The 17976-nt window shown below is 44.1% G+C and overlaps 1 protein-coding gene across 5 annotated transcripts in view; it reads right to left on the bottom strand.

Moving 5' to 3' along the window:
- The window catches only part of FBLN2 (fibulin 2), a 123041-nt gene that overhangs the window by 4000 nt on the left and 101065 nt on the right, over positions 1-17976 (bottom strand). For all 5 annotated transcript variants that reach the window (XM_074602740.1, XM_074602743.1, XM_074602739.1 and 2 more), the window contains exons 9-15: positions 12885-13019; positions 10575-10712; positions 10114-10257; positions 6342-6470; positions 5696-5821; positions 4951-5067; positions 4003-4131 (exon numbers count right to left, since the gene is read on the bottom strand). In XM_074602740.1, the coding sequence (XP_074458841.1) occupies positions 4003-4131; positions 4951-5067; positions 5696-5821; positions 6342-6470; positions 10114-10257; positions 10575-10712; positions 12885-13019 (918 nt within the window). The remainder of the gene's footprint in view (positions 1-4002; positions 4132-4950; positions 5068-5695; positions 5822-6341; positions 6471-10113; positions 10258-10574; positions 10713-12884; positions 13020-17976) is intronic.

Below are 17976 nucleotides of genomic sequence, written 5' to 3'. Positions count from 1 at the left end.
CACAGGGTGTTTAACTTTCAGTGGAGAATAAACACAAGAAGGAATAAAAGTTCTCAAAGCCCAAGATCCTCCTTTCTTGCCACTTCCCGCTGCAATAAAAACCAAACACGAACATGTTTGGTTCAAACCAAACATGAACATCTTGACGGAATCACCTGTGTGGTCACATTCTCCCTTGCTCCAGGGGTGTCAGCGATGTGTTGTAAGTAATATTATTAAGCTAGGCTGAAAGGAAACAGAATAAAATAACTAGATAGCCGTAGTCTAAGGCAGTGGAACTCTAAACTTCTCAGAGCAGCCAACCTGTCCATCCCTGCAGACGCTGTGTAAGCTTTCCACAGCTGTTCCGATTGAAGATAGTTTTTGAATAGTCTACTGAAAGCGATGGGCCAATTTTTACAGCTTCGCAGGTCACTGGTACTCCCCAAACCACAGGCTCGCTCTAAGCACAAAACTATGTCATGCGTTGTGTTTCTAATCAAGCCTGTGAGCGCAGTGCGCGTGGGACAAGCTCAATAGCTGGGGGAAGCATCTCACTGGTTTCAGGCAGCAGAGCACGTGCGCAGACTTGGGCATGGTGTGGACACAGCGTGCAAGCACTGGAGCAGGAGGGACAGTCCTTGATGAAAGGTGGCCACTGCTATAAATTGCTCGTACAATGCATCACGTGTGTGTGTGATCGCAATGGCTCCTTCTTCATGGACAAGGCTGTAAAATGTCCACATAGCCCAAGCAAACAAAGATTCCCCTATCACCCGGTCTGCAGAGACTGCCCCTCCCCAGAGCAAACACACGTCGTGGATGGAGGGACACCCTTGGGCTGCCTCCACAGCCTACTGTGAACAAGCTGTCCCTCAGGAATAAACAAATCCCGTCAGAATACAACCAACCCACGCTAAAAGCCAACGGGACCTTCTCGGTGACTTCCTGAGAATGGGGAAAGCTGGGCTATGTCAGGAGAAGAAATTATCTATGCATGAAGGTTGCTCTGGATTAAAGCAGGGGGCAAATACAAAGCAAAGCAACGACTGCTGTACAGCTGCGTGATCCAGGAGACGTAAGCTCCACCAGACTATTAGGAAATATGGGAACTTAAGAACAACGCTTTAGAACAAGGCACATATTTTTGAAAATTTAAGTTACGTATAAATATACCCTTGTAATGAGAATGTTGCAGAAGACAAAAAGGAACTCATTACTTAACTCTCATTACTTAAAGCTCAAAGACACTTTATGGCCTAGAGCATAAACGTGGTTACCTAAATAATACATATGCACAAGCCCAAGCCATGGACCTTTAAATGCTGAAAACCAGATGCAAGAACAAGGATCCAGCTTGAGCAGAAAATATTGGCAAAGATCTTGCAGTCACATTGTGTACTCCCAAATGTCTAGACAACGCACGGAGGCTTTAAAATGAAATAAATGCTAACAGACAAACCACGTGGACTGTGTAGGGCTCCGCAGTTCTGCCAATTGTCACAAAGGAGAGAGACTCTTAGAGGAAAACTATAACCTCCCACTCCCTCCATTCCCCTGGGATGAGAACTGATCTCATACACTGAACCAACTGGTTTAAAAGTCTTGCAAAGAAAAGTGTACAATAGGAAGTAGGAGAGAATCAAAGTAAATTAAACCCCTTGCCGATTCTCAGAAGTGCCCCTAGGTGAAAAGAAAATTTCTTCCATATTGCAATCATTGTCATGAAAGCCCTCACTTCACCAGTTTGGCTGTGCTGCAAAATACCATAGGCAGTTTCTCCAAAAAGATCCATATGTTGAGATGCTGTTACATGAGATACAACTCATCTGTTTGGAAAAAAAAAAAGGTACAAGGAATGTACCACCAGTAACTCTTAATAACTGGTCAGATGATGAGCCACTGGAGTCAGCTCTTTAGCTGGTGGAAACCAATATATTCTTCTTGAGTTTAGTGCAGCCGACATCAATTCAGACAGTTTGTCTGATCATATTTTCAGAGACTTCAATATAAGACTGCCCGAACTTGTAACTACAAACTTGGAGAGCTCAAGAAAGGGCATGTACCCAGAGGTTATTTCCAACGCCTGACTAAACGCCAGCTTACCCAGCCATGCCCAGAGCTGCCAACACGCGCTAAGTTTTGCCCAACCTCACCCTCTAAGGACGGTGCGTGTACCAGGCGGTGCTGGTACTTTGAAAAGCTTATAGAACCACAGAACCATAGAATGGTTTGTGTTAGAAGGGACCTTAAAGATCATCTAGTTCCAACCCCCCCCTGCCCTGGGCAGGGGCACCTCCCACCAGCCCAGGCTGCTCCAAGCCCCGTCCAACCTGGCCTTGAACCCCTCCAGGGATGGGGCAGCCACAGCTTCTCTGGGCAACCTGGGCCAGGGGCTCACCCCCCTCACAGCAAAGAGTTTCTGCCTCAGATCTCATCTAAATCTCCCCTCTTTCAGTTTAAAACCGTTACCCCTCGTCCTGTCACTTCACTCCCTGCTCCAGAGTCCCTCCTCAGCTTTCCTGGAGCCCCTTTAGGGACTGGAAGGGGCTCCAAGGTCTCCCCGGAGCCTTCTCTTCTCTGGGCTGAACCCCCCCAGCTCTCTCAGCCTGTCCTCACAGCAGAGGGGCTCCAGCCCTCTGAAGGGCTAAGTGACACTCGTCCAAGTGTCACTTAGCAGGGCCAGTCTATCCAACAGGAACCCTCTCCCCCCAGGGTGAGCGTGCAGGGAGGATTTCACACCGCACAAACAATGCAAGTGAGATCCACGGGTCCATGTGGCAAACCTCCTTCCTCCACCTCCAGCGTCTGGAGCACGCTGGGCGCCTCCGGCTCGGGAGAGCTGCGCCGGCCAATTAACGCAGTGACTCACACTACTGACTCTGGAAGACGTCCCCAGCTCAAATCGCGCTGCTGGCAGAGGTGGCAACCAACACGCCAGCACTCAAAGCAGGGGGGGAAAAAAAGCCCAAGGGGAGTAAAAAGCCCGAGGAAAGTTATAGCTGCAGTTTTCTAAAGGCTACTTTTACATAAGAATTTAAATGCACATGGATATAACTGCATGCTGAAGTCATACTTAAAAACACATTATTAAAAAAAATAAAAAGCTTTTAAAACCTTTAAAAAATATTTTACTTTTCATTTAGTCTGTTTCTCTGCTCCAAAGTCAGGATCAAGTATGCTCATGTCATTCATGATTTACACAGTGCAAATTCACTGCCATTAGCACTGAGAAGAGAATTTAAGCATAGGAGATACATAACCGAAAGTTATGTGAAGGGTTCCTGAAAAACTAAGAGCAGGAAATGCCTGGTAGTTCGTGTAAGCGACTGCGGGAATGCATGTAGAGTACGTAAAGGTAATCAGCTCTCCAACCATCATTACACAGTCAGTGCATCCTTTGCAAACGGGGGATTTTGACTTCAAAATCAGACAGCTGTGCACCAGATGAAAACCACCAGACCTCCAGAAGACATTTCTATGATTCTGGAGAAAAGGGGTGTGTGTGTGGAGGATACATGTCATTTACGCTAACATTTACTAATGCCAACATATTTAAGCTCAGGTGGAGGTGGCAGACTTCTGGATGTCCATGTCCCTGTTCCAGCTCCCACATTCTCTCTCCCAGTTTTCTGTGGCAGGCAAGTGCAACTCCTAATGAAGCCACAGATTTCTACATCTGGCACCTCTAAAAAACCCAGATCATTTACTGCTGTGCCAAGGTGCACACACAGCTCATGCAAGTAATCAAGTGCCCCCATCTGAGCGATGAAGTGGGCTCCCTGAGGAATTGATTTAAGCGATTAGCTCACACTGACACCTCAGTTGCCCCAGTACATTTTCTAACACAGGCTAAAGCTGACATTGCAGATACCGATATTTGGCAACTTTGTCAAATACCGGCTTTTTAACAGTGACTAATGTGAAAAACGGAGACTTGATTGAATAACCGTAATGGCTTAGATCATTCCAAGGATTAAAGCTTCATGATATAATCCTTTTGGTTTCTCAACTCCCCATTACCTCGACAGGTTCTTCCATTTGCTGCCATGGTATATCCCTGCTCAGGACAAGCACACTGATAACTACCAGGAACGTTCACGCAGCGGAAAGTACAAAGAATGCCCGCACTTTGTGTGCACTCATCGATATCTGGGGAAAAAAGCACAATTACAAACATATGAAAAAAAGAAAAACAGAAATGTGAAAAGGGAGGCTGTAAAACACAAGGAAATTCTAATCTGACACATTTATAATATAGTCTTAAACAAGAACGCAACCATTAAAGTTTGACGTTGCTCTAGGACAGTTGTTGTGCTTTCTGAAATGCTGAACACCAGATTGCTCCAAAAAAACCTGGTTGCAAGTAGTACGGACTTACGGAAAAGAACAGTAAGACTAGGGCACGTCTGGGTTTGAAAAACTCTCTCTGGTACCTCTGTAACTCTTTTAGGATGGCTTTGGGGGCGTGCTTGTGCTAGGAAGAACCTGGGTTTCTTCACCATTTCTTAAACAGAGACTCTCCAAAGTATGTGTCAGTATTGGTAACTTCAAGAAAACAGGTAAAACCCTTCCTTTCTCCATTCCGATCACTCCACTCCTCATTCACGCACCACCAGCAGAAGTCAGAGCACGCCTTCGTTCAGCCGTGGCCGAGTGGAGGCTTAATTGATGCAATATAGGTAAACATATCTTCCCTCCTCATTTTTTCAGTCATAAGCTCTAGCCCTGTGAAACAACCTCCCCGGTTCTATGATCAGGTAAGTATATTCCAGCCCCAAGTAGGAGACAGGAAAATAAACTGAATTTGCCAATAGCTGGAGTAACCTTTTGCAGCTTCTGCAGCAGGGTGTAACTCAGAATCATCCTTCGGCATCCCCTGCAGCATTAGGTGCTGTTGAGAGTTCGACAGCACTGCCTGTGAACGAGTGTACACGTATTTAACTTGACCTGAGAAAGCAGCAGCCTTACCTTTACAAGAATGCCCATCTTCTGCCAGCTGGAAACCTTGCCTGCAGTAACACTGATAGGAACCATAAACGTTGGCACACTCCTGGCTGCAGGGACTGGTATCGCACTCATTCACATCTGTATTCAAAAACAAACCCACAGACATTGCCACAGTGGTTCAGAACAGTACCTCCCACCATTTCTTGCCTCTGAGAACAGCTACCGGCCCCTTCTGGTCAGAGTGAATAAGGATGGACTTATTTATCCCAAGAAGATGCTTCTGCTCCAGAGGCAGAATGCCAAGAAGCGCGAGGATGTCTGTTGCACCCGAATTTCATGTCTATATATGCCAATGAAAACACATACACATGGAAACATGTGTTTCAGACCTTACACATTAGGTAATCTTTGCCTTAAAAAAAAATCATGGAGAACTTAAAAAATATCCATTCAATTCAAAATCCATTTTTTCAAGTTTTGTCACTACCAAGTTTCATCTTTATTAAAATCTGAATGAAAGGTCTCCTATTCTAACTTTGTTATGTTCTCCTTTTCTTTAGTCTGGAAGAAAAGGAAAAAGTATGTGAGGGAAAGGAAGAAAGAGGAGAAACTTGTCGGCTCTCATCTGACAGTTTGAGTGTTTGACTAAAAATCTGCAAATTTGAGCACACATGGGTTTATTGTATTTATCTTCCACTTCAGCCTCTTCTCTAAAGTCCCTTAATTCACACTGCAATTTCTTCTTCACGGAAAAAACGTCCGGTACCTTCACAGTGCTTCCCATCATAAGACAAGCGGAAACCAGAAGAACAAGTGCAATGGTAGGACCCAGGGGTGTTCTCACACGTGTGCTGACACAGGCGTCCAGGGTAATTCCAGCACTCATTTATATCTGCCAGCACGAAAAGCAAATATACAATCAACTTAGAAACAAAAGCATCAAACAAGACGCAGGAGGATATTTTTTAAAGTGTCAGAGATTGATTTGCAGAGCATGAAATGCTGCAGCCTCAGGTTTTATGCTGACTTTGGGCTCCAGTTGGTGTACGGTAGCGATAAAATACAAAATGCTGTATCATAGCCTCTTATGAAGAAAGTTGTGAAATCTTCAGAAAGATAAATTTCTATGGCAGCAGAAGCGTAACCCGTAGGGAAGGACTTTGCAGATGACTTTAACTGATAACCTGCAGCTAAACCAAACCAAGGGCACCTGGCCGAAATCTCAGCGCGGTGCAGCAGAGCTCTAAATGGCTGGTCACAACGAACAACAGCTGCTTTGGAGGTGATTCCATTATCTTCTGAGGCACTGCATTGCAGAACTAATAACTGCACACTACAGTGGTGCCAAATACTGCCTTGAGGTCCAAGGCTCAATCAATCAGTCGTTTCATCTCATCTTGCGCCTTACATACCAATGCAGCTTCTGCTGAACGCATCGTACTGATATCCCATCTTGCAGTCGCAGCGATAGGCCCCAGGAAGATTATGACAAATCTGCCCTTCGCCACAACGGTGTACACCAGTTTGACATTCATCCACGTCTGCAGAACCAGAGAAAGCAAATAGTTTGCATAGAGTTTGCTGAAAATCAATGTTTACGAAGAGAGCAAAATAAATTAATTAAATAACAGGAATAGAAACTACCAGGGTTGTCCCCTGGACAGAACAAGGAACATCAGCTTTTCCCACTGTGCTCGTCTCAGTTAGCTTTACAAATCTCTAAGTCAAACTCTTCAAAAGCAATACATTCTATTAAAAGTGAACGCGGTAACTGTAACTGCAACGGAGCTTTCCCAGCACATTCTGCATTTCAATGTAAACACATTTTGATTCTGATCAAACCATGACATTTAAACAACCTATTCTGATGTTCTGCCATTACGTGAGTCACGGCAAGCCATTTAAAGCAAAACAAGAACTAGCCAGAAATTCTGCTCATCCCTTCAATTAAGGCAATTGCTATTTTCATCTCGAGGTGCCCTTTCAGTCTCGCTTCTGCTGTCTACCTTTTGCTCTTTCCCAATGTTGATCTTTTTTCTTTTCTCAATCAACTCACATTTTGATATTCCTCGCGGCCTCTCATCCGAAATCCAATACCAACAAATTAGTTGCTTCTGCATTCACATGCATCACTTCCAATCTCATTTAAAAATCCTCAGATGAAGATGAGAGTTTTCAATACGCGCTGATTTATAAGATTTGCAACGTGACTAAATAGCTCATCAGTATCTAACAAATCCCTGTTACCATCTGTGACAAGAAGCATCAAAAAGTCTGATTAACTCTCCGAAATTTGTATTTCTTCAAGTATTCTGAGTTCTGCCATTTCCTAAGCCATCACAGCCTTCCTTCCTACTATTCACGTCTTCAACTACTTTTACAACTCAAATCCCTGTTCATGTTATATTAATTAGAATGGCAGTCTAAGGCTGGGGGCTCACCATACTGCCCTATTTGAAGTCATAAATTTGAGCGCTATTTCATTTCAAAGGGTTCCTGGGCAGTTCTTCGTCAGACAAGAGCCTTGGAGGGAGCTCCGGAAAGCAGTCGCTTGCTGAGAAAATGATAGGGAAGTGAGAGAAAGTTACTTATCAAAGAAACTTGGATTTGGAAAAGCGGAGATTAGAGGAACCCTGATGAGAGGCACAAGCAAATGCTTTGTTCAATATTTCAGCAGCGGATTCCCACCTACACAGTCCCTGCTGGCACCAGGGTTAGGGATGGCAGGGAACGCCACTCGCCAGGCAAAGAATTCCTGACAGGCTCCCAGATTTCTGCTGAAACACCGGCTCCTCATTTTCTTTTAAGATCAGGGGTAGTAATCACACCAAGGAAGTTTCTAATGCAGATACAATTTTGTAAAGTAGCAGGTTTATTTGCAATGAATTCATGTGTGCAACCATTTCATTAGTTTGTCCAAAATTATATATTCCGTTGCATTCAGACTTTAATTAGTGCTAGGGCATTATACCACCAGAAGTGTGCTACATTTCACGACAGTTACAGTAGTTTTCAGTCAAATGGAAGAGGTAGTTTTTAATAACTCATTTACTAAATCAGAAAATATGAACATTTTAAAGAGAGACGAAGCCCCTAAACAGAGAGGATGACCCTGTAAGTGTAGTTCTGCTGGAGAAACATGTGCAGATGATGTATTTACTACTGTGGATAAATCTGAATCAGGAATCTAATTAGCTATCGTCATGCCTTAAAGAAACTAGTCTTTATCACAGAGAGGGGAAATTAGGACCATATGCTTTTCTTCTTTCTTCTCCATGCTCTCTGCCTACTTAAAGAAAGTCAGACCAAAAGAATACCAAAAGATACAGACCGCAAAGAGAGTGCATCCAGCAAAGGCAGAGGAATCACCAATTAACATTCAACATTTGTTTTCCCAAAATCAAACTAAAGAAGCTTCCTTATACCTGCTCCTTAAAAGCATTGTCAATCGTATAGAGACAAAGTATCATCAGTAATTACAGCACATTGTGTTATCTCATCATGCTTTAAAGATATAAATGCTGTATGAATAATGGCAATTTCCTCCTCTGGCACATATTTACACACAGTCATCCTCTTTTAGGAACAACTGGGCGGAAAAAAGCTGGATTTTTTCTGTAAATCATCAGTTTGAAATTTAGGAACATAATCTGCCCTAGCCATTAGCAGGGCTTGAAAACAAAGGCCGTTAGCGCTACAGCCCGGACTTCTGAGCTGCTCAGTGATGACTGCTGACTTGCAGAAAAAAAACCACCATTCACGGAGATGTTGGCGTGGCAGTAACCCTAAAAACAATTTCAGGGTCACCACACTTCAGGTGGTGCAAATGTACCTAGCCCGCTTGACTTTGCTGAAACAGGACTGATCAAAACCAGCTGAAGAATTGTGTCTTCGTAGCAAGTGGCACCGACAGGGTTTTTGGACCTTCCCTTTCTAACGGCCAAAATATTTCAGGCTGCTGTATAATAAGAGAGCAAATGACACTGCGCTGCTTTGCCCCGAGTATTCAAACACAACGCCCAAGAGCTGCAGTAGGGAGCCTTCTCAATTTCCTCAGTTACACACATAAACTGTCCCCATCTTCTGCTGCTTTCAAAGCTTCCTCACCTTCTCCCTGGCCAAGCATGATTTGGATAGTCCTGGGGGTAAAGTCATGAAGGGAGATACAGCATAAAGAAAAGCAAAAAGGAGAATGCAGAAATTTATGCAGAAATGGGATCTTCTAGCTATACTGCTATTTTTTGCTACAAGCTGCTAGTCGTGACCAACCCGTCTTCCACCCACCTGTAACATCACAAAAGCAGATTTTGTTTATTTTTTCATCCTTCCTTTTATTCAAAGGGGACACAAGCAGGAATTATTAGGATATCATCACTAACCAAAATACTGATTTGTCATTTCTTTTTTTTTTCCCTCTGCCATTGTTTTATAATTTTCCTGCTTCATGAAACGCAGATCAAGGGAACTCAAAAATACATAGCCAGCCTTGCCTTGGGCACTAAGGACCAAGCTTTCAGTTCCTTTCTTCTGAGTGTGCTCATTTACAGAACAAATACTAATAAGAGATGAAATCTGCTCTTCTGAGTCAGTAACTCCATGAACACATTGGAACAAATACAAATCAGTATCAAGCTGCGTGCCAGCCATACAAATAGTTCAACTTTCTTTTCACAAAGAAAGTAAGAATTTATCCTAAACATACACACAACTGGATGTAAACGGGGAACGCCATTCCTAGCGCTACGAAGAACATCCATTAGCGCTACTCTCCTGAGTCCACACACTCAGCGTTTCTCCTTTGCTGCGTCCCATGGCTCCCGAACCTATCGCTTACAGTGAGACACCGCAAAAAATAGTGAAGGAGCACGGCTTTGACTGACAGTGTGTGTTTAAAAATAACTAATTCACATTCACTCCAGAGTAGAAATCAGCAAATCCCATATGCAGTCAAAACCAATGGCAGCCGGCGTACCCAGAGGAACTCCAGGCAGCAGTCGGACATCAGCGCAGCATCCTGTAGCGCAAACAAATCACTGAGCTGCTTGGACAGCTAATGCATACAGCAAATCCCCATTCCTCAAATAAATTTAGGAATCTGGAGGTAACTCAAAACCTCTTTTCAGAACTGAAATGTACTTTTTCCTCTGAGAGGGCACATGACCAGACACTGGAGTCCGACCTTACCGATGCATCGCGTTCCCTCCTCGTTGGAGTGGTAGCCTCTGCTGCATGTCAGCGTGTTCCTTTGGCAGGTGTAAGACCCAACGGTGTTGATGCAGTTGAATCCTGGTTTACATGGCTCAGGGAGAGATGTGCATTCATTAATATCTGGTGAAGACAAAGAATTAGAATAATGAGAGAAACTATTTAACCTTTCTGGTCTGTTTTCTTCCAGCTGTCACTTCTCTTCCTTCATTTCAATTTATTGTGCTACAAAGATAAGGCTGATGAAAGTCTGCTGTGCTTTCAAATTCAATATGCAAGTACGCTTATCTTTAAAAGGACATCAATTTTTAAATTTAATTCAAAGCAGGATTTGAGGAAAATTACACGTGGTCAATATACACCCCTTGGACAGGCTGAAAGGAAGAGGAGTTGGCCAGTGCTGCCACACAGACTACAAACACATTGCTGGTCACACTCACCAACACAGTTTCCCTCCGGGTCTTGTAAAAATCCATCCATGCAGCGTTGCTTCGACTCACAGTAGAATGATCCTTCGGTATTCTGACAAACGAAGTTTACTTTACAACTATGAGTTCCTCTCTTGCATTCATCAATATCTGTTAATCAGGGCAAAGCACCAAATTGTGACCAGTTAAGCTGTAATTTTCAATGGTCTTCATGACTAGCTTATAACTTCTTTTCTCAGAAAGGAAGTTAGGAAGCATCGTTTAAACCAGACGCTCAACATTGCCTTTGGGAAACCTGAGGATTAGGTGTGTTTGCTACGGGACATCCACTTCTGCATAGGCTTCAGAACTTGTCAGGTCCTGCAGCAGATGAGATTCAGATCCCTACTGCCTTGTTCACAGCATCTCTTGTAGACCACAAATACTGAAACACCCGCAGTTTTCAAATCCTAAAGACCTCAATTAAAACTAGGAAAAAGGATGCATAAAACGAGTAACACTATTGCAAAATCAAAATGGTCTCATTCCTTATATACCTCCGGAATTCTAAGTGGAAACCTACCTCCACTGAATTCAATACTAAAAAGGCACCTCACTTGAACAGGGCTTCACTTTGTACCCGGGCACATGTGTATACATGTATGTACCTAAGTACAAAGAAAAAACACTTATCGAACTCTGAAAAGTATTCTGAAAAAAATTTGAATGAAAGGTAGCAATATTAGTAACAAGTTTTGCTTTTTTCTCTTACTCTGCAGCCAAAGCTCAACACAGCCTTCTCATTTTTTTATTATGTATATGAAATTATTTTGCGGGTTATGCTCACCAAGTTAACGCTTGCTTTCTAGGCACATTGAAAATGCTTCCTGCAACTTTCAACCTTATAAATTTACACCCAGCTGATCTGTGTGGAGTGACTGCGTGGATCAGCTGGTACAGTGGCATTGCTTCCATTTGGCTTCCAGCTGAAGAAACCCCACCCAGGAACAGACTTCAGCTACAAAATACGTTCAAAATTTAGTTCCTGTAAATATTTTCAAAGGCTACTTTAACATACACTGGTTCTTGAGAACAACTGCTCTGATGAATATCTTTACTAGAAGATAAAGACAAATGAAGGATAACTCCACAACTGAAGAGTCCCCACTCCTCCAGGCAGACAAGGGGAGAACTGCTGGCACCTCTCTTTCTCTCCTGGCTCCTCAGTTACATTTTAAGGTCACAAGGGAATATCACAAGGCTCCCGGAAGGTACTATATTGATAAGTCTTCCTACCGTATTTATTGACTGACACATAAAAACCGTGGAATTCGGTGTTTCATAAACCTCTGCAAATTCAATAGTTATCTGTAGGCAATTTTACACAGAGTAGTTCTGGAATTCTAGTCTTTCTTAGAAGTCATTGATTTAAAGGCTACTTTGAAACGATTTGTAAATTTTATAATCTGTTATAATCTAACTTGAAGACGAGAAAGCAATTTAGATTAGCAATAAATTTTAGAAATGCCATAGAATCAGACAACAGAACAAGACATTCACAAACAGCCTCCTCAAGTAAACCAAGGTTCGCTCACGACAGCTGTATATAAAGCGAGATTTCCGATCATTTCTATTTTACAACCTTATGTTATATGTCAAGAGCTAAGTTCTTTCCTTAGGCATCTCTCTACTGCAGCTGTCAGTAAACTCTTTGTGTAAAAAATTTAGGAGTAAATAACATTGACTTTTGCCCTGGGAGGCAGGGCACATGTGTCTCTTGCCTACTCCTGTGCTGCAGAGCAACTTCTGCCATGCTACAGCTCCCGAGGTTACCGTCTCCATTAGCCCTCTACACAGACCAAGAGGAGGGAGATGGAGAGTAACTTCTTAACCCCATGACCATTCAAAATGTAAATAAAGGCAGACAGACTTCCTAAATACAGGAAAGACCGGACTGAGTCAGCCCCATGATCCATTCAGGCTGTGAGTCAGTGTTCAACAGCAAACAGCATCCGCCCCTTCAGGGAAAGGCAGAGCTAGCCAGAGAGGAATGTAACAGGAATTCCTCCAGCAGCAAGATCTCTCTCCAACCCTTTAAAAACAGGGTAAACCCTAATACATATGGTTTCGTGCATTTTATAAATTAGTTATAGTTGCCACTGGAATCTATTTCAAATAAATGAATGTACAGAAGGGGCTTACGAAGCCAAACATTTCCATGATGATCAGCCTTTTTTAGTTACAACCCTGATAGCACGGACCAGCAACAATAAAATGCTTTGCAACCCCTTTCCTTTCTTTTTTCAGTAACAGCAATCGCATCAGCTGAAAAACTTGTCTTACCAACACATTCTCCATCCTTAAGTTCATAACCCGGCTGACAGCTCAATTCCTGGAGACATTTGAATGATCCCATCGTGTTGACGCAGTGCTCTCTCCGCTGGCAGGTGTGCGCATCCGTTACGCATTCATTAATGTCTACAAGAAATAGTTAAAACAATTCAGTGCCTCGTATTTACCAAGAGATCTACCTCTTCCTGCTCTTCTGGAAGGAGTCAAAAGCTCAAGTGAAACCATTTCTTACAAAAGACAGTCAATATACACTTTGCCAAAGTGTTCTGATGAAAGATGTTTTATTCCAGGATCTTTTGTTAACAGAGAAACTCAAGAAACACAAATCACAGGGCTATTTCCTTCTCCCCTCTTCCCAATGTGCAGTGGATGGTGCAGGCGTTGAGGACATGGGATGAACAGAACTGGTTAAATGCAGGGTGGGCAGAGGATTGATAATCAGCTTCTGGTTTACTGGAGAGAAACCTCCTGGACAACTGAATGAGAAAGTGATTAATGCTTACTGCTCACTGCCAGGTTTCCACAGCTCAGGCCATGTATCAGTCCCGCTGCTTCGCGCCAGATAGACAGGAGCTGCCAGTGTGGAACTGCTGCGAGATACATACTGAATGGTTCGGGTTGGAAGGGACCTTAAAGACCATCTAGTTCCAACCCCCCTGCCCTGGGCAGGGACACCTCCCACCAGACCAGGTTGCTCAAAGCCTCATCCAGCCTGGCCCTGAACGCTTTCAGGGATGGGGCATCGACAACTTCCCTGGGCAACCTCTTCTGGTGCCTCACCACCCTTACCATAAAGAATTTCTTCCTGATATCCAATCTAAATCTCCCCTCTTTCAGTTTGAGGCCGTTGACCCGTGTCCTATCACTTCACTCCCTGATCCAGAGTCACTCAATCCCACTGTCCATGTCACCAACAAAGATGTTAAACGGCACCGGTCCCAGTACTGACCCCTGAGGAACGCCACTCATCACTAGTTTCCATGTGGACGTTGAGCCATTGACTGACACCCTTTGAGTGCAGCCATCTAGCCAGTTCCTTATCCACCCAGCAGCCTATCCATCAAATCCATGCTTTTCCAATTTAGACACCAGGATGTTGTGCAGGACAGCGTCAAACGCTTTGCATAAGTCCAGGCAGATGACATCAGTTGCTCTCCCCTTATCTACCAATGCTGTGGCAACACCATAGAAGGCCATCAAATCTGTCAGGCACGATTTGCCTTTGGTGAAGCCATGCTGGTTGTCACCAATCACCTCCTTATTTTCCAAGTGCCTTAGCAGAGATTCCAAGAGGATCTGCTCCGTGATCTTGCCAAGCACAAAGGTGAGACTGACCGGTCTGTAGTTCCCCGGGTCTTCCTTTTTTCCCTTTAAAACCCGGGGTTATGTTTCCCCCTTTCCAGTCAGCGGGAACTTCACCAGACTGACACGACTTCTCAAATATAATGGAAAGCGGCTTGGCAACTTCATCTGCCAACTCCCTCAGGACGTGTGGATGGATTTCATCCAGTCCCATGGACTTATGCACCTTCAGGTTCCTCAGATGGTCACAAACCTGATCTTCTCCCACAGTGGGTGCTTCTTCATTCTCATAGACCCTGCCTTTGCATCCTGCAACTTGGGTGGTGTGGTTGGAGCCCTTGCCGGTGAAGAGCGAGGCAAAAAAGTCATTCAGCACCTCAGCCTTCTCCATATCCTGGGTGACCAGGTCTCCCGTCTCCTTCCTGAGAGGGCCCACATCTTCCCTAGTTTTACCTTTACCCCTGATGTACTTATAGAAGTTTTTCTTGTTATCCTTGATGCCCCAAGCCAGATTTAATTCTCTCTGGGCTTTAGCTTGCCTAATCTGGTTCCTGGTCACTCGGACAGTTTCTCTGTATTGCACCCAGTCACCCCCTCCTTGCTTCCACCCTCTGTAGGCCTCCTTTTTGCTTTTGAGCTTGTCCAGGAGCTTTGCGTTAATCCACACAGGCCTCCTGGCATTTTTGCCTGACTTCCTCATTCTTGGCATGCACCGCTCCTGAGCTTGGAGGAGGTGATCCTTGAATGCTAACCAGCTCTCTTGGGCCCCTCTTCCCTCCAGTACTCTTTCCCATGTTACCCTGCCAAGCAGGTCCCTCAAGAGGCCAAAGTCTGCTCTCTTGAAGTCCAGGGTAGTGAGCTTGCTGCGTGCTCTCCTCGCTGCCCGAAGGATCTTGAATTCTACCATTTCATGATCACTGCAGCTGAAGCTACCCTTGAGCTTGACACTCGCCACCAGCCCCTCCTTGTGGGTAAGGACAAGGTCCAGCATAGTTCCTCTCCTTGTTGGCTCCTCTACCATTTGAAGAAGAAAGTTGTCATTGACACATTCCAAGAACTTCCTGGATGTCTTGTGCCCTGCTGTGTTTTCCTTCCAGCAGATATCGGGGTGGTTGAAGTCCCCCATGACGACCAGGGTCTGTGAACATGATGCCGCTCCTATCTGTCTATGGAGGGCCTCATCTGCTCTGTCATCCTGATCAGGTGGCCTGTAGCAGACCCCTAGCGTAATGTCCCCTGCCTCTGCGTTCCCTTTAATCTTGACCCATAAACTCTCTATTGGGTCTTCATCCATCCCCAGCTCCATGGAATCCAACTGTTCATTGACATAGAGGGCAAGACCCCCTCCTCATCTTCCCAGCCTGTCCTTCCTGAAGAGTCAGTATCCATCCATTCCAACGCTCCAATCATAAGAGCCATCCCACCACGTGTCTGTGATGCCAATAAGATCGTAGCCCTGGAGGCGTGCGCACATCTCCAAGTCCTCTTGCTTATTTCCCATGCTGTGTGCATTTGCGTAAAGGCATTTCAGCTGGGTGCCCAATGAAGCTGTCTCACTGGCTGGAGCGTTTGCTTTTCCTTCATGCTGCTCTTCAGGTGGTCTTCCTCTGGAGTGTTTTATCTGTGACTCCCCGGTTCCTATCTCCTCAGGAGCCCCTGGCTCATCCCCATAAGACTTGGAGTGTGCTGCAGCGTTCCCAGCACACTTCGGAGCAACAGGTTGAGGGCCTTCACTAGTGACCTGCCCCTCAGAGCATCGTCCCTTGGCTTGTCACGAGCAAGCCGGGTAGCATCCCCCTCCCGCAACAAGCCTAGTCTAAAGCCTGGTCAACGAGCCCCGCTAGCTCATGAGCAAACACCCTCTTCCACCTTTCAGAAAGATGAGCCCCGTCCGATGCCAACAAGCCTGGTGCCGTGTAGGCCATCCCATTGTCGAAAAACCCAAAACTGTGGTGGTGACACCAGCCACGGAGCCACGTGTTGATAGATTGCACAGGTCTGTTTCTTACAGCGTCCCTGTCTGGAACTGGGAGAACAGAAGAAAAAATTTCCCAAGGAATGCGTCATTAGAACTGGATACACAAGAAGACATGGAGAGAGGAGTCCTGAAGGCTCAATCAAGTCTGTAAATTTGTAGTTAAATCTTGAAAGAGATCTGATTTCAGCACGTGTAGTAGAAAAGTTCTTTTAAAAAAATCACTTAAATACCAGATCGCAGAATGTAGGACACAATTTGGAAAGGAATACGCCACACCTCTAAAATTGTATGTTTTGATAGGCTTGGACGAAATAATCTCAAATTCAGGTTTTGCTTATTTTAATAATGAAAGCTAGGAATACTATGACAAGCAAATACTTACAAGCAACAAAAAGGGGTAGAGATGGGAAGAGAAACTTTCTTGCCATTCTCCACAAAATCTTAGATGTTCACAGTTCTATATAAAGCTAAGAAGTATTTCTAGAGCTAACAAAAGCCAAATGCGACCATAACCATTACCAATCATCCAGCTCCTCTCCACATGAAGCTGTTTTCATACTACACAATAAAGCAATATTGTTTAAGTCAGATTTTCATTTTGGCTGTAGAACTTCATTCCCAGATAAGTCCAACATCAGATATATTACTTCCCCTTGTGGAGCATGAAAACAGGAAAAGCCATTTTAAAAGCCTTTTGTCTTAGAAAATGCGCCAGCTTGTTTTCTACCAAACAGACAAAGACAAGCACCAAGAAATTTCAGTTCCTGCTGAAATCAGCTAACTGGTGATGTGCACTGAGTTTTGCGAGACCAGCATGTTACCTCGGGGCCATTTCACTTTTCATTTACTTGTGTTTTCTTTTTGTTTGCTATTGCCGTTCTTCACATGGCTGTGTACTTGCGTTCCAAAGCCAGCTGATTAATCCGCAGCAAGGTCACTACCATCAGCTAGATCTTTCTGCCCGTCCCACTCGATGTTTGTGTACTTCCACTGAGTGCCAGGTACTTGCCTACCCCAAAGTTTTTACAGGGTTATGTCCCCTAATGCTCGTACAGTTTCCCAGGTTCTACACATTAGAATGACGAGTAAGCTGCACCATTCTCAGAAGTGGTCTTGGGTGGGGGGGAAACACACCCAAAATCAATAAACCCAAACCCTCACACGCTGAGAGAAGAATACGAGCTGCTGTAGTAGACCTCTCCCACCTAACTAGGCTTAGTTCTTAAATAAATTTGAGGTTTGGTTTGTTTTTTTTTTAATTTTAGAGAAAAATAGCTATGGACAGCCACTTAACAGCATTTAAACCAGCCCAAGACTTTCTAGTGGCTATAGAACAGATCTGAGATTATCCTTTCTTGCAAACCTTCTCATATCAACAAATTGTCAACGCTACACTGGATCACCTGAACTTAAGTCAGTTCAGCACGATGTCAAAAGAGACACTAGGAGGAAAGCATCGTTGTCTGAAATACTACCCAAATAACGTAGGAAGTATTCCACCTACTTGGCAGGTGAAACAGGTAAAAAGAAGGCCAAGATTTCACAGAGAGGAAAAAAAAAAGAATCTAATATAGTTTCATGTTTTGTCTATAATTTCTGATTCAACTTTCAAATTTCTGAATACCTGAGAAAGTAAGTAGAATTAGCCAGAACACATTCGAGAAAATTATAATTACGGAAACCGGAAGACCACACACAGAATTTTTCCTTTCAATTAAACTTTTGTGCACAAGTGACACAATGACGAACTATAAAGCCTAATGATTGTGACCTGAGCTGAGACACAAGGCTTAAACTATGAAC

This window comes from Larus michahellis, chromosome 10 (assembly GCF_964199755.1).
Source record: "Larus michahellis chromosome 10, bLarMic1.1, whole genome shotgun sequence".
Classification (NCBI taxonomy): domain Eukaryota; kingdom Metazoa; phylum Chordata; class Aves; order Charadriiformes; family Laridae; genus Larus; species Larus michahellis.
The sequence above is the reverse complement of the archived record's forward strand: the minus strand, read 5'-3'. Positions and strand labels throughout refer to the sequence as shown.